General features: G+C 44.6%; 1 protein-coding gene across 2 annotated transcripts in view; it reads left to right on the top strand.

Moving 5' to 3' along the window:
- sez6l (seizure related 6 homolog (mouse)-like) overlaps positions 1 to 21,699 on the top strand; it is a 22,928-nt gene extending 1,229 nt beyond the window's left edge. The window contains exons 2-17 of one of the 2 annotated variants that reach the window (XM_028971949.1): positions 11,719 to 12,162; positions 12,334 to 12,473; positions 13,180 to 13,375; positions 13,814 to 13,999; positions 14,278 to 14,449; positions 14,970 to 15,136; positions 15,655 to 15,849; positions 16,674 to 16,812; positions 16,972 to 17,168; positions 18,095 to 18,289; positions 18,758 to 18,949; positions 19,746 to 19,940; positions 20,036 to 20,071; positions 20,270 to 20,384; positions 20,494 to 20,599; positions 21,081 to 21,699. In XM_028971949.1, the coding sequence (XP_028827782.1) occupies positions 11,719 to 12,162; positions 12,334 to 12,473; positions 13,180 to 13,375; positions 13,814 to 13,999; positions 14,278 to 14,449; positions 14,970 to 15,136; positions 15,655 to 15,849; positions 16,674 to 16,812; positions 16,972 to 17,168; positions 18,095 to 18,289; positions 18,758 to 18,949; positions 19,746 to 19,940; positions 20,036 to 20,071; positions 20,270 to 20,384; positions 20,494 to 20,599; positions 21,081 to 21,110 (2,705 nt within the window). In that variant the 3' untranslated portion in view covers positions 21,111 to 21,699. Of the gene's footprint in view, positions 1 to 11,715; positions 12,163 to 12,333; positions 12,474 to 13,179; positions 13,376 to 13,813; positions 14,000 to 14,277; positions 14,450 to 14,969; positions 15,137 to 15,654; positions 15,850 to 16,673; positions 16,813 to 16,971; positions 17,169 to 18,094; positions 18,290 to 18,757; positions 18,950 to 19,745; positions 19,941 to 20,035; positions 20,072 to 20,269; positions 20,385 to 20,493; positions 20,600 to 21,080 lie in introns of both variants that reach the window. The other variant, XM_028971948.1, reaches the window with a different exon arrangement.
- Positions 21,700 to 21,857: the final 158 nt, after the last annotated feature.

The raw sequence follows: 21,857 nt of genomic DNA, 5'->3' as shown, positions 1-21,857 counted from the left end.
TCCTTCTCCTCTGATCACATCACCCCTCCATGAGCTCCGCTGGCCTGACCTTCCGTGCTGTCGGTTCCAGAGACACCAGAATAAATCAAACGGGAACGGAATGGAAGGGCCCGACAGTCTGCCGAGAAATGGCTTGAAAGAGTAGAAAAAGCTTTTTTTTTTTTTTCCCCCCCCCATTTGGCCCAAAATGCCCGTGGTTGTTATTATTCACTGAGAGATGCTTATGTGAAATTAAATGAATCATATTTAATATCGTCCTGATGGGCAAAGCTGTAAAATGGCGACCCGATGCTGTATTCATCGCTTTATCATCATTCATTTCACATTTTTCTAACCAGAAGAGCCAACAAGAGGATACTGGGTAAACAAGCAGCGTGTCTCTAGCCGCAGCCCTCTCTGGGCGCGTAATTGACCGTGGCCCCTGCTTAAATTGAATTGTGTCTGCCACGGAGACAGGGAGGAACGTGCCTGGGCGGGCGAGAGCTGGTGGCCGGCCGGCTGGCCGGGGTTTTTTTTAAATTTATTTATTTATTTTTAAATGAGCTCGGGACCGTGCTCGCGTTTCGCCAGCCCTTGGCCGCGCTGCAGCTTTACAGGCAACCCGCCAGCCTCCGTCTCCAGGCTCCGGGCGTTGTGAGGCGACGTGTCTGGAGCTTGTCAGGATTCTTGGAAAGTGCCTTCCGTCGTGTAGCCTTCAGCCTCGCAGGTCTTGTGAGATGCCCCCGAGGCTTTAGCCCTGAGGACAGCTACTGACACGTTCCTTGCGAGCTCTGGGCTCATCTCCACAAATCCTTTTTGAGTGTGGCTTTATGCATGGACACACGTGTCAAAACATCTTGGCTTGGTGGTGCGAAGGCGTGGAATTCCGTCCACACATCTCACATTCAACTGATGTTGCTCATTATGTTTGCTGATCCCGGAATCCTGGAATGAAAGTTCTTTGGTTTGGTAGCAGCAGTGAGACCCAACAGGTCTATTTACAACGTCCACTTATGCCCCAGTGTACAGGCGGTCATATGCGCCATCCAGTGAGACAGTGTGGTAATGGCGTACTGCTCAACAAACCCTAAAACGTTAGTCGTTCAAACCCCTTCACCATTGTATCAGTGTGTCACTGACTAGGAAGACCTGAATCACTGAGCAAAGCACCGTCCCCACACACTGCTCCCCGGGCACCTGTCATGGCTGCCCACTGCTCACTCCGGGTGATGGCATAAATGCAGAGGCCAAATTTCACTGTGTGCACCATGTGCTGTTCTGCTGTGTATCACATGTGACAATCACTTCACTTCATTATTATTATTAAATGTCTTTTTTTCTGCAGTGCTCTCCATTGGTTTCCATGTTGGCATGCCTGGTCCCACCAATATGAATGACAGGCAAAGGTTTACTCTAAAATTATTATTTCCTTGTGAAATTACATGCCATCTTATCACAGTGGAAGTCTAAAGGGAGTAATTAAACATTGAGTAACATGGAAAAAAAAAAACGTGCAGAACGTGGCCTTTTGTAAAGCAGCCCCTTTTATTCAGAGTCTTGTTTATGTTCTATAAACCTACTTATGTCATTTACAGTTTACAGACACGTCCCAGCGCTGCATTGTTTTAGGCATTCAGGGCCAATTATGAGCTTGGCAGTTTTATAGCCTCTGAGCTGAGATGGCATCAGCGAACATTTGACTAGAATGGAGTGACTTTTTTGGCACACAGTTAAACTACATGAAGATTCCTCAAGAAGAGATGGAAGGTCTCTGTGCTAAGAAAATAGAAAAGCCATGATTCGCTGCAGACGCACTTTGCTGGTCTTCATTTGAATGAAGTTATTATTGCAAAATATTATACACAGATTGCCAGTGTAAACCTTGATAGACGGGGGATGTTGGGGTCAATAAGGAGCGGTGCAGGGTGAACTGGGGACTTTCTGGATGTGACCCCTAATTTATTGAAAGTGGAGAAACAGCATGAAATCCTCAGGCACTGGAGAAATTACACGTAATTACACGTAAAACATAAACATTTAAGGCCAGTCATATAATAGAAATTTGTTCCAATTTATAAATGGGAGTCAATGGGAATGTTCTATGCTCCGTACATTTTACTATTTTGGTTGTGTGGATTTACAATGAATTTAGAAAAATAAACTCTCCATTGCTTTTCATGGTGGCACGCCTGGCCCCACAATTACGAGGGAAAAACTACACGCCATCACATCACAGTGGAGGTCTGTAGGGAGAACTTTGAACACTGAGTGGCATGCCAAGAAAAAGCTTTAATTCTCAAAATGCAGACACGACATGCGAAACATCCCCAAAGTGTTGTGCTATTTATATGCAGCCCCATTTACTGTTCATTTACGTAGCGGCGGGGAGGGGGGCATTTCCTGACTACCCTCCGTGAACATGCAGCTCTGATTTGGCAGTGTCACTTGGGGCAGATTGAATAGATGGTGCGAAGCGTTCACCATCTGGTGAATGCATGACACCTCAATTTCAGTGCCGCCTTTTACATGGTTAATATTTCAGTTTCTCTTTGCTTCAAAGCCACAGCCGACAGCCCGCGTGTTTTCCGAAACGTCCCTGCGCGTTACCTTGATTTACGAACCCTCTTGAAGTCACTGCACCTGCTTTCGAAAGTGTTGCGTGTTCAGGGATGAAGCCAAAAGCACTTGTGTTGTGGTGTGTATTAAACTCCTTTAGCGTTGCAAATTTTCTCGAGCTTCCTGAAAGCGGTTTTCATGTTTTACTCGCATTTTGCAAGTCCCTTTTGAAACTCTGATGACTCCTTATCTGCTCTGCGTTGTTGACTGATGTTGACATCCCAAGGACTGCGAGCACTTCCAGCAGAAAGGCCACACGCAGTGTAAATATAGCTTTCATCTGCGCATTTGAGAAGAAAAAAAAAAAAAAGATGAATAACGTTCACAAAATTGCCATTTATTTCAAGTGGTTTCAACTTAAGTTTTCTGTGCTGTTTTGCCCATCTCACATTTTACTCCCAGCCATTACATCTGAAAAGGGTGGAGTAAGAAAAGCTTTTAAGAATTAAGTGCTGAAAGCAGACTTCAGACTATGCAGAAGAAATAAAACAAGAAGAGAGATGAAAAAAGCAGATAGTGAAGGCCTTTCTTCCTCCGCCTCACTGACCCCACTCAGCCCGGAACCTATTGAGTTTAAAGGAATAATTGGTGGGCCAGAGAGGGTTTCCTGGCAGTGAGGCTTCTGTGGGTAAACGGTCATTGAAACACTGCTCACATGCTTCCCTGCCCCACATGTTGGGAGTAGGATAGGGACAGAGGGGAGGCAAGATGGAGGGAGTGTGAAGGAAAAGGGGGCGATAGAAGAAAAACGCCCCCACCCCACACGACCTCAGATGGTGCACTCTGTTGTCCTTCGGTAATCAAAGGCATCAAACAATTATTGGCTTTAAGCCCAAAACTAGTTTAAAGTAGCCCTGTGGGGGTCAGCTAAGACCTTCAGAGGTTCTCAGAGAAAAAGAATGAAATCATTTCATGAATAGCAGCAGCGCAATCATAAATAAATCAAAAGATAAATCTTTTAGGCCAAGAGGAAGGAGTGTTTCAATCGCAGGTTGTCATGGTAATGCATATGTTAACGGCTAGCTCGTCAGCAAATATTATTGCGGCGGAAGGAGGGTCTGCGTGACGTTCCGAGCTAAGGCCACCATCAGCCAGGCTTTGGGCGTTCCGGCAGAGGGGAGGGCCGGAGCGGGTGAACGGAGAGCAGGAGGGGAGCGCGAGGGCTCTTGGAGAGGAGGGCGGGAGGGTGTCGCGGAGACGCACAGCTGCAGGACCAGACTGCTCGCACCTGTGAGTCGCCACTCCAGGAGCCAGGAGAGGAGCAGACAGCAGGTGCCATCTGCCCCGGCCAGAACCCGGGGCCCAGGGTGGATCACAGAGCCACGCTCTACTTTAGCTGGGGCCACTGTCATTATGATCGTCTTTGGAATCAGAACTGCGATTACTGGACAAGAATATTAACGAAGAATTCGTAAATGTACAACACAACGAGCGAGACAATACACGTTTTCACTATTTGTGGCGATATGGGATTATTGCATATTATTCTGGAGCGTTCAGGTTCTGAGGCTTTTTATTTCCATGTTGTTCTTACCTTTTTTCTGCTTTATTGGCCTCCCAGCTATCGCAATTAGGAGCGAGCAAGGGAGGCTTAGAGGGACATGCGAAGAAAGCGAAGAAGCTCTGATTAGCTACTGAAAGGAGTATGCGTATCGAGCTGAGGACCGAGGACAGACATAGAGACAGTGAACAAGCCATTAACAACCTGGGGAGGCCAGCGTATCCAGGACACACCGAGAACGAAGCTGAGGACCAAGGACAGGCAGAAACAGTCGAGTGGCGAAGAGCGGATCAAGGGCGGGGACGGTGATGATTAAGCACGAAGAGATGGACGGTGAGGGATGACGGACAGATGCAACATATTCTTTAACCCTCAGACCCCGGACCACGTCAGAGAGGGACGCTGCAGACACGCTCCCACAATCACCCTCGGGGGATTAAAAGCCACACATTGGCCATCGTCATCAGTTTTATTAGAACAATAGTTGGTTTGCGGTTCACTTTCACGCGTCCTTGTGGCTAAAAGCAAACTGAAGGCGTTTCTCTCCACCCACCCCCGCGCACACACACCCAACAATGTTATTCAAGTCGGGTCAGGGTTTATTGGCACTTGCTCTGTGCGCAAGTGTACAGGGGAAAAAGGAAGGGACATTCATCAGGCCGACCCTTGGTCTTCATTGGCAAGAGAGACGCGGGGGGAAGACGAGCGGCCCCGGTGGAAATACTGCTGATGCCCTCATGAGCGATGGCCTTGCGGCACGGACGCCAGTCCCGCTCAGTCAATAGATGTTCCACTTTTGTCTAGATCAGGTGCTATCTGTGCTGCCTTCATTAGCTCCCACAGGAAATCATTAAGCCAACTCTGCATTCTCCCCGTCAACGCGTGACCAGCTCGGCCGAGCGATATGTGCGATCGCTGCCACTGGGCCTCCGCCGCCACTCTCCACCTAATGATGCGACTGTATATATTACACTCCGGCGCAAAGCCCTCAGGAGAAACGAGCTGGGTCCGGACATGCATGGACATATTTAAAATATGAACTGAAGACACAAGCTGGTCAGAGATGCAACTACTTCAGCCAGAGTGGGAAAGATGAGGCTGTGAAGGAAAATGAACAACCTTTACTTTGACATGAAAAAGCACAGCTCACGGCCATTTTGGGGCAAATTCATCAACATAGTCATCTGGGTCTGTGGCCTAAAAAAAACGTTTTGTTGACTAAAGAGTCTTTATCACCTTTGAAAGACACCTTGGAAAATAGGTAATGAGCGTAAACAGATTTGAACCATTGTGTCCCTGAGAAAGACACTTAACCCTGAGTGTCTCCAGGGGGACTGTCCCTGTAACTACTGTTTTCCAAGTCGCTCTGTATAAGGGCGTCTGATAAATGCTGTAAATGTAAAAGAAGTCGGTTCATCATTTCGATTTGGCAGCAAATACTCGCTCGAGTTGGATCAGAGAGTGAAGCGCTGAGAATTGTTTGAGAAAATCCCTTTAGGAAGCTCCGGTGAGTCAGCAGAGGCCGTCCCCCGGCTCGCCTCTGTAGCTGAAGTCAGGTTTGAGTGTGCAGTATGCTCATTTCGCTCAAGACATTTTGTAATAGAAATTGACATCCTCTTGGGAACCCAGTTGAACAAACTCTTTAGCTTGACTAAATCAGCAGAACTGCTAAGCTTTATTTGTTCGCTCCTGCTGTTGAATGTTGGAGCAAGGTACGGTTCGTGATTCAATGTCTATTGCAACCAAAAAAATTTAAATTTCATGGAAAATTCAAGGTAATTTTATTTTCAAAGTACCTGCACTACATATGCTACAGCCAGAAATATACTTCCTGTGAGCTACATATTTACATTTATAGCATTTATCAGACGCCCTTATCCAGAGTGACTTACAATCAGTAGTTACAGGGACAGTCCCCCCTGGAGCAACTTAGGGTTAAGTGTCTTGCTCAGGGTAGTAAGTGGGATTTGAACCTGGGTCTTCTGGTTTATAGGCGAGTGTGTAACCCACTAGGCTACTACCACCTCATATATGCATATCCATATGCATATGTATATTCATACTTACCCGTTTTAATTTGAAGCGTGTACTCCTTAACACCAGGAGTCACAAACCAAATAATTGAATGAATACCTGTATCTTAAAATTGTCATCTGTTGAGTGCAGATCTCGCAATGCTGCCCCTATAAAATTACGCAGGTATTGCACCCGTATCCGTAAATGTTCCGTACATTTTTGAGTACATGCACAAAACCAGATGCAAAGAACGCATGATATGGACCACGGCTCTATGCAAGCAAGTATATTTCTGCCTTAAGAGGGAGGCTATTTTCCATTATCAATGTGGCACCCAGTAGGCACCTGATTATTGGGTCCTGATCACTCACAGCTGCCGCTCATTAGGTTAGAGTGATCTGAGGGTCCGGAGACGTGGGGGACGAAGGAGGAGAGAAGGGAGGACACTATGGCAGGAAGCATGGGGACCCTGTGTTTGCTGCCGCCTACCCCACTGTCTCCTTTTGAAGGGGGGGGGCTCTGTGATGCACAGGCACTGCTGTGCTTACCCAGCAGGCACCTGTTCACCTGATAATTGGGTCCTGTTCACTCGCAGAGGCCGCTCATTATGTCAAGACCCTTCATTAGTGTACCTGCAGGAAACACTAGTTGTTCTGCATTACACAAAGCTACATGTGTGTTAATGTTGCATGCGTTTTATGTTTAAAGTCTGTTTGATTTGCCCACTGCACCTTTGTTTGTTTTCTTTAAGAATCAAAAAGCCCATATCATGATGTCGAGCGTGTGCGCCGCTACTTCACCCCACTGTGGAATGACAATCAGCATATATCAGCATTTTCTAAGCCATGCACTCTGCATCAATGCATGACTTGAACCTTAACAAGATGCTGTTTTTTTCCCCTTCATGTCCACATAAAATGAATATGGGCAAAATAAATAAATGAGTTAATACTATCCTGGACAAGAAACAGGCTACAGGATAACATGCATTTATTTACTAAATTAATTTGACGCGTTGTTAATCAGTGAGATTCAAACCTAGCTTTGTGTGGCAGGTTACATGTGTAGTAATGGCATGTCATTAATATGTTCATTTCCATGAACATATTAATGCATGGCTACAGACATAATATTTACGAACCTTAAAATAGTGCTCAAAATGCAATGTTAAAATATTAATTGTTTAGCTAATAAAAATCACAAACCCAGGGTCTCCAGGTATTATAATATTAATTAATCAAATGAGGATTTACAATACAGTTGGGGCTGAAGGTGTTTTTGAATGATATAATAAATAAAATAATATAAATAAAGTTTTTTTTCCCCTGATATTCAGGATATATACATTATATATACACTATTTAGCAAAACATACCAGCAAGAGTGTGGTTTCATAGTTACACAGTTGAGCAGTGAATCTCATTATTTGGTGGCATTTTGCCATGTGCTGTAGTTTCAGTTCAGTTGTTGGAAATGAATGCAACCTGATTATGAGTGATGACCTTTTCATGCTAATGGGATGGAAACCGAGCATCACTGAATGGTTGATGAATATGAATATGATCGTATGACATGAACATATGTCATATGGCAGATCTCAACACAAATGAGTAAGTATCTTCTGGTATCTAATCCTGATTTCAGTATCACCTCGGAACCAGCATTTCACACGTTGCTTCTTCTTTTAATTTTTAATCCATCTGCAACATTATAAACAATGAACCGTTTCAGAGGATTATTTTATTGTTACAAGCACTGAAGGTACTTGTGGCAGAGAGTGTTATATAAATGTGCTAGAAAGCATTTATACTCATTAAAACAGAATGAAGAGTGCACTCCAGCCGGCGCTCGGGCGCTCTGCACGCTTCTGACTAGAGCAGCACGATCCAGCACATTTGTGCCTCTCTGGCTCACGCGCGTTTCCTGTTTCTTTCTCCTCTCCTGCGGTGGGATCATTGACACCCCTAATGAGTCAGAATGCAGTCACAGTGCTAAACTGTGATAATGGGATGCTGTGCGGTGCGGTGGTGATGTGGAAGTGAGTGGGGTGCCGAAATTCCGCAGGGCGCGAGTGTGCCTGTGCGTCTGGTGCGCAGATATATATATATATATACACGCTGTGGCGTGTTAATGGAGAGAGGGCATTATATTACCGCTTCCTCCAGCGTTTACGGCCCAGAGCTGCCCTGTGCTGATGTCCACACCAAAAAACACAGCGTATTGTGGGTAACCAGTCGAATGTGTAATCACGTCTGGGGAACTGTTTGGACCAGACAGGACCCCTGTTGTCCCGATGAAGCCATGCTCGCTGTGCAGACGTTATTGCATATGAATGCGTCCAGTGTCGACTGCTTCGCGTTTCAGTCCGGGCGCGGCTGGCCTGGGTCCACGGTAAACAAAGGAAGGACAGTGGGCTAAACGTCTAACGGTGACAGGTCCGCGGGGCTCATTTGAGATTCTGATCCGTTCTGCCCTTCTTCCTCTGTCAGCCCCACAGCGAGCAGGCCAGACCTCCATCTGACTCTTTCCCCCCCTTCACGGCTTCTTCATTTGAATAAGAAAGGATTCAACGGATTCCCGGGATTTCGTTTTTGCTGCATTCCAACAGAAGGACAAAATGATTGTGATTTTCCTGCTTGCGCTGTTTTTCTTTCCCCTCTAAAGTAGTTAAAGACTTTAAAGACCCCAGGACTAGGGACGTATAACGGTGGTATTTATAGCTACAGAGGAGAGCGGGAATGATCAATAAAATGATTTATGACAACCAAATCTTTTATCAAACGTTCTTTGGGGAAGATGATTTTATTCAGGAGTCTAATAATAGTGGTGTAAAAAGAGTGTTTTGTGAGCGTGTGACTTTTTCAGGGCTCGGCCGTCGTTTGGCTGATTAGCTGCCTTCTGGCTGTATTTCATGTTGCACCCGTCAATGTTGGCCATGCCGCTAAGGCGCTCTTTGTGCTGTTGGCTGATGGGAAAATCGCCTGAGTCATAATCTGCTGCCAGAGTAAAGGAAGGAGGCGAGAGGAGAGGAGGGGAGGGTAGAGGGTAAAAGAAACGGAATCAGTGAAACAAGATAAAACCCGAGTCAGGGAGCCGCAGAGAGAGGAAGACAGAAAGAGGTTTAAGTTGATGACAGGCAGAGGATTAATTTCTCAATCAGCACTTCGCTCGCCGCAGCACTGGGAAGGCGATGTAGTCGGCTGTAAAACTGTGCCGTGCTAAGCCCGGGCCTCCATGTTGCGCCCAACGTGCATTTCAGTCGCAACTTGAAGCACAACGGAGCTGCAGGTTGTGGGAAAGTAGAAAACACTCGTGACACCTTTAATGAAATGCACAGTAGCATGCATAAATGTGGGCGCCCTTGCATAAAATGTCCGTTACTTTGGCTAGTTCACTGATGCAGAATTAATGAACTAACTTTGGATGCTGAGTTGTGTGTCCAGGATGCAGGATTTTACAATAAAGGTCTTATTGAAGGTGTCGCTGCTCACAAGAACACAAGAGCAGTCAAGATCTTTCAGACACCCACCCAACCTGACCTCCACTCTTCTTGTTAACTGCCACTTGTTCACCATGAACTGCAGAAACAGCTACCTGTAAAGGCTTTGCCATCTTCTTCAAACATTCACTGGCTTTGTGAGCATCATTTATGTCATTTATCAGAATACTACGGAGTTGCTCAGGAGAGCTCGTGGATGTTGATTTTAGGGACAAGTTTGATTGTTCAAAGACACAAACATATACATGTTGTTGCTGGACCTTCTACTTAGATGGCGAGTAATAATCTATACACTGGGCTTGACAGCCGATGAGGATAGTTGTATTTCTGAAGTGTCTTTTATTTTAACCAATAGGAATAATCCTGTTGGTTAATATGAATCTGCGTTATAAACAAACATCCTTTTGACATGTCTGAAATGAAACATTGACTATCCAATAGCTCATGTGCTTTTTACATTAATTATACATTTCATTCATCAATAAACTAACCTTCTTGTCTTGGCAGAAATTTGTTAAATGACATTTTTAATGTAATAATATTTATCGGAATGTGTATGATGCAGTTAAATGAATTTGTATAAATTGGAAGAACATGACAGCTCCAGGAGACCATGTTTGTCAGTCTGAACTGCAGGTCTGTTCCTATATTATTTATCAGGCAAAATCTAAAAACAGACACTCAGTTAAACAAAACCCCAATGCATTTTGGGAAGTGGGGCAAAGTCATTGCTAATTTCTTGTCTAATTGCCTGTTTCAGTAGTATCTTGAGATCCGGTGTTCATGTCACAGTCACAGTATTTCCCAGCCTACAAGGCAGTCTCTGTTGCAATGTGCTGGTGCTGTCATCGTTGAGTCTGACGTTTTTAGAATAAATTCGTAGAATAAGGCAGAACACGTAAATGCCAATGTTTCCTGATGGCTAAACAAGTGCCTTTGTTTTCTGGCGAATTGGATTTTTGTTGCGTTCTTTCAAATGATAGTGAGTGCATTGGAGGTAATGTTCTTTTTTATGATGCAACGTGATTACCTGCAGCATCTACAGCGCTACTTGCAGCACTGCTTTGGCTTTGTAGAGCCACACACACACACACACACACACACACACACACACAGTGAAACAGTCACAGTTTCTGAAATTGATTGCATTTCTGTTGTGCTACTTGTGCTTGTTTTCTTTGATTTGAAACGTCATCGTCCGTGCTGGACAGGGCAGTCGTTTGCGAGTGGTGAGGGGCTGTAGGTGCGAAGCGTGGTACTGGTGCTGTATTGAGTCGCTCTCCAGGGCCTCGGTGGAGTTTCCACGGCTCTCTCCTTACAGCAGATTCTTGGTGGGTGGAGGTAGATGGTAAACACTGCTTACATTACGTAAATCCACAGTTATTTATCATCGCGTTATGTAACCGACAGAAGAATAGATTTGATTCTTTTTTTTTTTTTTTTTTCTTTTTTTTATGCCTGTAGTACTTCAGGTATTCTGGGAAGCATCACTGTTACGTAAAAGACTTAATCATTTGTGGCATGGTCTGCGGAAGTGAAAAAACGACCGAGACCTTCTAGTGAGATGATTATCTGAGGGTGGCGCCAATGGGGAGCATGGAGGAAAGGAGGCAGCACTGCGGCCACATCTCTGGGAGTTTAGGCAACATTAGGTAGAACATTCTGCTTTGACCGCAGCAGGCAGAAGATCTTAGCGTGTGTGTGTGTGTGTGTGTGTGTGTGTGTGTGTCTCCCTCCACTCCTTCATGCTCCGCTGCATGCCGTCCTGCCCTCCCTCCGACAGACCCTGGGCCAGCCTGCATCAGCGCTCCGGAGCTGTAATAAACGCCGGCCCGCTGCCGAAATGGACAGGCGCCAAAACAGCGCTGGTGTAAATGGGGCCTGCGCGCCTGCGTGCCCCACAGCTCATCCACATTCAGTCCACATTCACCTCAGCCCCAAAAACGACTGACTTTTCTGCATCAACTGCTGACTAAATGCGGAACTTTTTATTCTGAGGGAGAAAAAAAAAAAAAATAATTTATACTACTGCCATTTTTCATTAGAATAATTAAATATTTGATATAAAATGTGTTTGTGACTTCAATTCTTTTGCTTCCTCCAGAAGAGATGAGTTCCCCTCCTCTACCCTTGTCCATCGCACTGTTGCCAGGGGAGTCGGAGAAGGAGGGCCCTAGGGGAGCAGCCTCCGTGGGTCAGGACTTTCTAGAGTCGGTCCTGGCTCACAAAGAACAGCTGCTCCCCCAGAAGGGCATTGTGTTGCCCACAGCTCTGCCCCCCGACCTGCTGCCCATGCTGGGAAAAGGTCTCGGGGCAAGCGTCCTGTCCCCGGAGCAGCAGCTTCTGAAGAAAATGCCCTTGTCACGCAGCAGTGGCTCCGCGCCTACTGTGTCCTCCCCACCTACGCACAGACCTCCGGTCTCCGAGGCGACCCCCACCCCCGGGGTGAAAGGAGCTACAGAATCCTCCTCGCTGAACAAGGACGTCCCTCCGATCACAACAGCTGCTGTGAGCATCAACAGGGATGCTGAAACGGATATCGGAGCTCCGGGTAAACAGGGTTCATTTTTACAGTGTATCTCGTTTTTCCTTCTGTAACCTGAGCTCAACTTCCACGTCTGGACCGTCGATGTTTTCTCCGATTTCGAAAAATTGTCATGCAACCCTAAACACGGATCAAAACATCAAACTCTAATGTTCCTTTTCCTTCGTCTCTCCTCAGCTCTATCGAGCTGCATGATCAATTTCTCCGACCCAGAGGGCTACATCGATTCCTCGGATGATCCACCTCTCCCAGACGGGGTCTTTGTACAGTGCACCTACACCATCACTGTTTACACCGGCTATGGAGTAGAACTGCAGGTATCTGTCTACAACAGCAATGACTTTTTTTTTACAAATAATAAATAAGTAATTCATTAGAAGAATCGTTGTGATCTTAAGATCTGGCAAAACGATAATCACGCAGTGCTGTTGCTGTTATTATGTGATTAAAATATGTATCAGTAAACTCAAATATATTAGTCAAAGCATTGCTGCTGCTGCCACTGTTGTTATTTACTATTATTATAGTCTGTTGCCCTCTAGTGGTTGTTGGTGGAAACACAAATGCTTTGCTTCACATCTACACGTATTTCCCTTGATGCTACTGTAATGAGAACAGCAGAGACCCAGGGGCTCCAGCCTGCAGTGCCCAAATGCTGCTTGGCAGCTGGGGATTACCAGCATTCCATCCCCTGCTCATTCCTAACACCCTCCACATAATCTCCAATTACCTGTATAATCCACCATCAAGATCTACTGCCAGGAGATCATTTATGTTACACACCCTGGGAACCTTTAAAAACACTGTAAATAAAAAACACTGCCCACTGCATAGTATATCTGCTGGGACTACACTTTAAAATGCTTGTGGTGTGTTCTTGATAAGACTTCATAGTGACTTACATGAGTGCAAAGAGAAGATTATCAGAAGGGAAACACTGGAGCAAGTGTGTCTTTGTGTGTGTGTGTGTGTGTGTGTGTGTGTGTGTGTGTGTGTGTGTGTGTGTGTGCAAATTCATTACAGGTCAAGAATGTTAATATATCTGAGGGCGAGCAGTTGTCAATTAGAGGGGTCGATGAGAGCGGGGCCATGCTGGTGTTGGCTAATCAGACGCTGCTGGTGGAGGGCCAAGTCATCCGCAGCCCCACTAACACCATCTCTGTGTTCTTCCGCTCGTTTCCCGACGGTGGGATGGGCACATTTCAACTACACTACCAGAGTGAGTCCACACTGTGAGCCTCCTAAGGAATAAATTCTGATGAACTTTTAGGCTCTCTGCCATGCAGATGACCTTGAGACTTAATAACAATAAACACTCTTTAATTGAGGTGCACTGAGGACCATCTGTTTATAGCATCATTTACTTCCTAACACTCAGGGATGTCAGGGACTTAACTGCTTCCCCCTCTAAATATTTATTTATATGAGCTGTGCGGACGAATCCCATCTGATCCATTATTTTACTAATTTACTAATTAGCATCTCACATATATGGATTATGTACATTTAAATAGCACGAGATAATGAGAATCTTTGTGACAGTGTCTTTCCATGTTAACCAGCTCATGATTTACTGTTAATAGACATATTTTTGTTGGACAAATTTTATTTTGACATTAATTTGCATCATTACCGCTCTTAATTTTTTCAACCCAAGTCTTCCGTCTGAGTTGTGCTCTGCCCCGCCGGCCTCACTTTGGGGAGGTCTCTGTCCTGGATCTTCACCCAGGGGGCACCGCACACTTCCACTGCCACATGGGATATCACCTGCAGGGGGAGCAGTCACTCACCTGTCTCAACGCCTCGCTGCCCATCTGGAGCTCCAGAGAACCCAGCTGCAGAGGTGAAGAACTCCGAGGGGGCCTCAGGTTTTTAGGATAACTTTAGAGCAAGTTGACATCAGCCATAATTGTTTCAGCCATCTTTGCTTTGAACGTGCTTAATGGAACGGTACCGTTCTGCTCCATCTGTTTAGTTATAGTATAGTATAGTAGTAGTAGTATAGTATATTTATATATAGTATATGTACAAGTTTTATTAAAAAGAACAATGGCATTTTTTTGTATGTGCACGGTGGCTGTTTTTTTTTTACCGGTGGGCTGATATGCTCCCCCTCTGCAGCGCTGTGTGGAGGCTCGATGAAAAACGCCACGGTGGGTCGGGTGCTCTCCCCTTCCCCCCACCCGGGACCCAACAGCACTCTGGACCGCAGCTGCTCGTGGTCTCTGGAGGCCCCTGCCAACCAAAGGCTGCACCTTCATCTGGAGAGGATGGTCCTTGGACCCACAGACAGGTGTGTGGTTATGGTTATGGTTATAGGGTGTGTGTTATTATTATAATTGAAAATTATGATTTCCCTGTTGTGCGCCAGGAGTGTGCCCTCAAGTCGTAGAATTTATTTATTCAGGATTTACTGCAATAAACAGAAAAGATGGCTTAATAATTACCTGTATCTTCTAGAAGAGGAACTAATGACCTACTTAACCCTATTTATTGGTGTGTAATTATTTTGAACACCCAAAGTTGAGCTGTAATGATGTAAGTATTTAAAAAGGATGCAGCTTTCACACACCCTAATTCTGACTTCACCTCCTCAAATTAAATAAGTAAAACACTTTTATAGTCGTCTCGGGACCATGGCCATGGCCAACATGCTCATAAATTATCCGTGCTTTAATTCAAGCTTTTTGATGGTGAACTAGTGAACTCCCTACATGCTACCAGCTCTATGTTGGCAGGCAGTGTTTTGCTATTGAAATGATTTGTGAATGCTTGAGTTTTTAACACTGACCCACTCTCTGTGGTTTCCCCAGGCTGGTTTTATGGAGTGGTCTGGACGCTGGATCTGTGGTTCTTTTCGACTCGGCCAGAGGAGGCCCAATCCCATTTGAAGGAGTCATCAGTGAGGGCCCAGCAGTCAGAATCCAGTTCATCACAGACCAACCGAACCACAACACTGGCTTCAATATACGCTATGAGGGTGAGATGCCTGCTGGTGTAAAAACAGCTGCGTGCCCAGGGGCGTGGTCACAAATCTGATTGGCCCAGCTTGGCCACCCTCAAGAACTGTTAATCACTTTATTTAATTAGCATAGCTTTTCAAAATCTGAAGCCTCTTTGGGTGAGTAAACAGTTGTTTGCAATGTTTAGTGTTTAATTAATTTAACTTGATTGTGTAGTTGTGAAGTTGTGTAGAGATAGCACTACGTTCTCCAAACTCTGCCCTTTTCCCCGAACATGTCTGGCAGGGATTTTTGACTTGCCTGGATGTTCTTCAAGTCATCGGCTTCTACACTCATATTTGTACTAGTAATAAAATGGCATAAAAAATGCATTCTGGCAGCATTTACCCCCCCCCCCCGACCACCCCTTAAATACTCCCCTTAGTACCTCTGCCTGACACTCTCACCCGGAACAAGAAAAAGTCCAAACACCCCTGTGCATGCCTCATCTGCTTATAAAGTTGAATATGAAGTGGTATGCGGTTCTCACCACCAGCTTTTGAAAAAGGCCACTGCTATGAGCCATACATTCAGAATGGGAACTTCAGCACGACAGATCACACCTACGGCGTCGGAACGGTTGTGCAGTTCACATGTGACCCAGGCCACTCTCTGGAGCAAGGCCCACCCGTGATCGAGTGCATCAACACACGGGACCCATACTGGAACGACACTGAGCCGCTGTGTAAAGGTACCCTGCAGGACCCCAACATGACTGCACTAGTGCAATCAGTAATCTGAACAGGAAGTTTGCCATGAATAATCTGGGTCACGTGTTTTTTACACAGAGCCAGACTGTTTTACATCAAAATCAATACATTTATTGCACAATGCTGAGTTTTATAAAATTGTAAATTGATTTCATTCAGTGGCCTATTAGGCAATAAGTTTAATGTTTATCATACAGTGTGTCAGTTTTAATACAGTTTTATAGACTGTGGCATTAGGATTTATACAACTTTAGGTACGCTATGACACACCTACTCTGTGGCAGCTATGCCGACTAACTTGGAGAAGAATCCAAGGCTGGAAGCATATTTAATATTTTAATATAGCAATATAAAGTGAAGTATGTTTGCACATAAGCCTTTGAACACCATCTCCTTTGTCTAAAGGTGGTCGAGAGAAACCAAGACGAGTGTGAAATGGTGCCGTCACAGTAAAAACTCCCAGCTTTAGAGAGTCTCAAATGTTCAACTTTAGTCCTAGGTCTTTGGTTTTGTTCTATAATGTAAAAAATTCAAGACCCATAATTCCAAACTTTTCACTGGTAGTGTGTGAGGTACATTGTATCATTATATATCAAAAATAGTGTAAATCAGTCGCAAATCAGAACATGTAAGTGTACATGTTGCTTGTTGTTTTATGTGTAGTCTAAAATATATATGGGGCATATATATTTTTAACATTTGTACACTCATGTATAAAATGTCGCTCAACGTCATGCAGTTGTACTCAATACCAGCGTGGATGGGAGGGTTTCAAAATAGTTTAATAGATTCATTTCTGTTAAAGCTCTGTGTGGAGGTGACCTCACTGGACCCAGTGGTGTCATTCTGTCACCGAACTGGCCTGAGTGGTATGGCGAGGGAGAGGACTGCAGCTGGAGGATTCATGTTGGTGAGGACAAGCGGATCCTTCTGGATGTGCAGCTGTGAGTTGCCATTTTGCTCAGAAGTGTGAAAAAGCCATGCTTCAGCACCGATACTGTATTTGTGGCTCATGCATATAGCTGTCATGGCGCCCATCATCAGAGTGCAAGATGGTGAATCACTAGCGTTTCTTTCTTTATTTCTTTCTTTCTTCCTTTCAGACTAAATCTGAGTGACAGTGACATGGTGACTATTCTGGATGGAGATGAAGTTACGACCCGAATCCTGGGTCAGTATGTGGGAGGCACCAGCCCCTTCAAATTGTCCTCCAGCACTCCAGACCTCACCATCACTTTCCACTCAGACCCTGCCGGCCTGGTTTTCGGCAAGGGAGAGGGCTTCATCATCAACTACATGGGTGAGAGGAATGATTATTTGATATTTGATTATTTGATGGACTGAATACTGAATTAAAGAGTATGATAGGTCATCCTCTAATTAATGTTACATCACATACTTAAGACCACAGACAACACCAAAGATGTCTTAGATTTGTCTGCATCTAAATGAATATAAATTAAGCCGCAGCTTGTTAAACGTATAATTTGCAGATCATGTCCAGGAATATATTTGTTTTTGGCCCTGTTATTTTTACTTTCTCGCTTTCTTTTCTTTTTCTCTCACTGCCCTCATTCACTCACATCCTATTTGTATCAGTCTCCCATGAGAGAGTATGAGTCTCATACACACACACACACACACAAACATGGGCACCCTTTCTCAAGCATCACATCCTTAAACCTACACATAAAGCAAAACATGCGCCAGTACTCACCCGTGTGTTGTCGCTCTCTCAATCACTCTCATGCCACTCAGTTATGAATCAGTCACACATACACTTGCCTACACACACTGTTCTGTATGCAAGCAATTGCTCACAGCTGCCAAATGAATTTAAATGCATTTAGATGGGCCAGCAAAGTGAATCAGCACAGTATTAATTTCATATTCTTACCAGGAGGGTAGGCAGAATGAAATGGTTGTGAGAGTGTTATGAATTATTGAGGGATTTCAGACTCTACTGGGATAGTTGGAGCTTTGTTCGTTTATATGTCAAACTACTGCTGATGGTTAATGCATATTCAGGTAATGGCTTCTGCAGTTTACATCACATGGGAGAGGGCGTAAGGTTGCTAGTGAAAGATAGAGTCAGAGATGGCTATTCATCTACAAGAGGCGAATTTCAAGCATAATCTTGTCATTCAAACCGTAAATTACAGGTTATGTCATCATTCTTCATTACTCCTGTAAAATGGGACAAAATTTTTCTTTTTCCTTTGCTAGAGGTGTCCCGTAATGACTCGTGCCCTGATTTACCGGAGATCCAGAATGGATGGAAGACCACCTCCCACCAAGCCCTGATGAGGGGGGCTCGCATCACATACCAGTGTGACCCCGGTTATGACCTGGTGGGAAGAGAGACCCTCTCCTGTCAGCTGGACCTCACATGGAGCTCACAGCCTCCCTTCTGTGAGAAAAGTGAGTGATAAGATTTGTCTAAAACCGATAGTGACAAATAGAACTTAAGTTTCTTTTATTTTTTTTCTTGGGAGACACTGGAACGTGTAATAACAACTGTAAATGTTTGCCTGTGATTTTGCCAGCACTGAACTGGTTTGTGGTGGTGGCCCTGAAAGACTTTAATTCCATCCAGCACTGCCCAGATGGCGATCAGCGGTTGTGTTTCTTTGTTCGCCCATGAGTCCATGTAAAATGTTACTCAGCTGAGCAATATGCATAAACAATCAGTGCAGCTAGTCCCACCAATGTGACCTTTGGGTCCTGTGCACATAAAACCTGACCAAGAAGCATAATAGCGGCATTTGTTGTTGAAAACAATAGGATAAGGCACTGCTCCAATGTCCACTTTTTAAGAAAGTTCCTAAACTTAGTGGAGTGGAAAAGTGCCCTGAGTTTGAGCGTCTCTGTTTCGCTCTTTCCTGTTAGTCATGTACTGCTCAGACCCGGGCCATGTGGAGCACTCCACCCGGACACTCTCCGATCCCAAGCTCTTGGTCGGAACAACCATTCAGTACAGCTGTAATCCCGGCTATATCCTGCAGGGCGGCGCCACTCTGACCTGCTATGGTCGGGAGCCTGGGACTCCTGTGTGGACATCCCGACTCCCTCACTGTGCCTGTGAGTAGTCTGCAGTCTGTCACCATTTGTGTCCACCGATTGCACCCCTGTGAACTCATGCAAAGCTCATTATTCTTTATCACTTCTATTAAAATATTAACAGGCACTTCAGAGAAGGGAGAATTTTCAATATACTCTACCTTCAGAAGTGCAGGCCTGCAGCTCTTTCTCTTCCCTCAGAGGCTGAGCTTTGAAAAGTGAAAGTCAGGGATCCCCCAAAAAATTAAATTCACCTTTCAATAGTTGGAGCCATCATGTAATTCACAAACACCTTTGTGAGGTTCTTTTTTGGCTAAGAGTACATCTTTTCGTGTGCATGCATTCTGGCTTAAGCAGAGAAAAAGAGAGCAGTGGGTGAGGAACTGAGCCTCGTCTCGTTATTAGCCTGTGGTGTGCAGCACAGCACTGCAAGAAGAATGGATGTTTTCATTGTGCGGTGTTCTCTGCTGTTACTACCCACAAACTGAACTGCTTTATAGTACATTTACATTTATCAGACGCTCTTATCCAGAGCGACTTACAATCAGTAGTTACAGGGACAGTCCCCCCCTGGAGCAACTTAGGGTTAAGTGTCTTGCTCAGCGACACAATGGTAGTAAGTGGGATTTGAACCTGGGTCTTCTGGTTCATAGTCGAGTGTTACCCACTAGGCTACCATCCTCTATGGAGAGGCAGTCACCTGCCTCTGGGTTTTTTTTCCCAGCAACTTTTACTTTTCATGCCTTGCGATATAGATCCAAATTTGTCAGTTATGACTCCAACTTTGTGTACCTCAATCTGATGTTCTCCATGCCAGCGGAGGACTCGGTCTCCTGTGAGAATCCTGGCCTCCCAGACAACGGTTACCAGATCCTGTCCAAGAGGTTGTATCTGCCAGGGGAGTCCCTCACCTTCATGTGCTACCAGGGCTATGAGCTCATTGGGGAGATTGCCATCAAATGCATTCTGGGAAATCCCTCATTTTGGAGTGGGCCGCTCCCACTCTGCAAAGGTGAGATGCCACGGGCGCCCCGTTTCATGGAATGAGCCGTTTGCATGTGATCTCTGTATGCTTTGTATGAGCTCTAAACGAATTATAATTTGCAGCTAACCATGACTGCTTTGGCAACCATGCATTGGAGGGTAAGTCTTTTTATTTAGACTTAGCATGTAAATTAAACACATTTTCTTGCATGATATGTAGGAATGTTTGCTGATGCCATTCTGGTTCCCTGTTCATTTTTCTTTTGCTGATGATTGATTTGTTTTTCTTGACTTTCAATGTTTCCTCCTTCCCATATCTGGCTCTCTATGTCACCCTTTTCTCCTCGTGACCTCCAGTGGCAGAAGCAGCAGCCGACTCGTCTCTGGATGGGGGCAATATGGCGCTTGCCATATTCATCCTCGTTCTTCTCTTGTCTGTGTTGCTCGGAGGGGCCTACGTCTACGTCACAAGGTCAGGATTTCTGAGCTCGCGTGTGAGTATGCTGCATGTTTTGGGGCTTCAGTTCCTTATACTTACCCTGTTCCTCGTTGTGTTTGGCCTCCATATTTTTGTGGTTTAGGTGCCGCTATCATTCAAACCTGCGCTTGCCACTGATGTACCCGCATCCGTACAGCCAGATCTCTGTGGAGACAGAGTTTGACAACCCACTCTATGAGACAGGAGGGGTAAAATATTCAAAATATTGGAATTCATTTATGCATTAATACTAAGTGATTGTAGAGCTATACTGTATGTCTATATTTCATATATAACTCATTAAGTTTTTAAAAATAGCAACCCTTCATTTTCTATTGTCAAATAAGGAAATACCTCTAAATTAAGTGGCTTTTGATCGTGAAGTTAGTGTATATAGACTGTTGGGATTGTATAGCAGCCCTTCTGTATCCAAAATTTCATACAGAAAGCTAATTGAATAAGTATTACATCATTATTAACATATCAATAAAAAGGTCATCAATAAATAATGAAGTCAAAAATATGTCTAGCTGAAATGTATGTAATGTAAAAACCTGTATAATTGATTCATAATTAGCCAGTGCACCACTAATTGATCTATAATGGTAAGGAATGTATGATTCTACCTATCATATGTCATCAATAAAGGTCAGAAGGTAAGCATGTGTGCTATCTTTTTGTCCCTTTCAGGACACAAGAGAGTATGAGGTGTCGATATGAGGAACTGGAGAGAGGAACTCCCTCAGCCCTTAATGAGTCAAAGAGTCCAGCGCTCCTCTGACGATGTACAAATACCCCCGAGTCCTACCCCTTCTAGTAGTCCTCAAACTCATGAACATGTCTGCCGAAAGCACAGCAGCCACATCATCGGGGCCAAAGGCCACAGCTTCAGATAGAGTGGGAGTGAGGGGGTGAGAGGGTGAGCGAGTGAACGGTGGAAGGGAGTCGGTCGGAGGCCGGAGCTGTTCAGTGTATAAAAATACAGATGGTGAAGAGGAGAGCAGCATCTAAAATAAAAAACCCAAACATAAGCATATCGGAATGAGCCAGGGGAGGTCACAGGTTGACAGGAAATACGCAGAGGAAGTTGACTTGTATCTGCCTGTAACTTTGCCCTGCCTGCTGTCATTTTTAAGGCTTTGTACTTCAACAGTTTTAGTACAGGTTTTGGTAGTATCAGAGTAACCCCCATATAAGCAAAATAATGTGAAGACGGTTTAAAAAATGTATTTATTTTGATGTAAATGTGAAGTTTTCTGCTAATTATTGTACATTTTGTTTATGGAAATAAAGATGAATGCAAAACCGATTTCCCTAAATAAATGGTAAAAAAAAAATTATAATAATATTAAAAAAAAGCTACAAAAAAAAAAAAAACTTTCTTAAAAATCATGCCTTGTATTCCTTGTATTGCTTTGATTTTCTGCTTGTCCCTGTGTGAAAGCTGTTGTCACAGTCTCTTCATAG

This window comes from Denticeps clupeoides, chromosome 3, assembly GCF_900700375.1.
Source record: "Denticeps clupeoides chromosome 3, fDenClu1.1, whole genome shotgun sequence".
NCBI classification, from domain to species: domain Eukaryota; kingdom Metazoa; phylum Chordata; class Actinopteri; order Clupeiformes; family Denticipitidae; genus Denticeps; species Denticeps clupeoides.
This window is presented reverse-complemented; position numbering and strand designations above follow the sequence as displayed.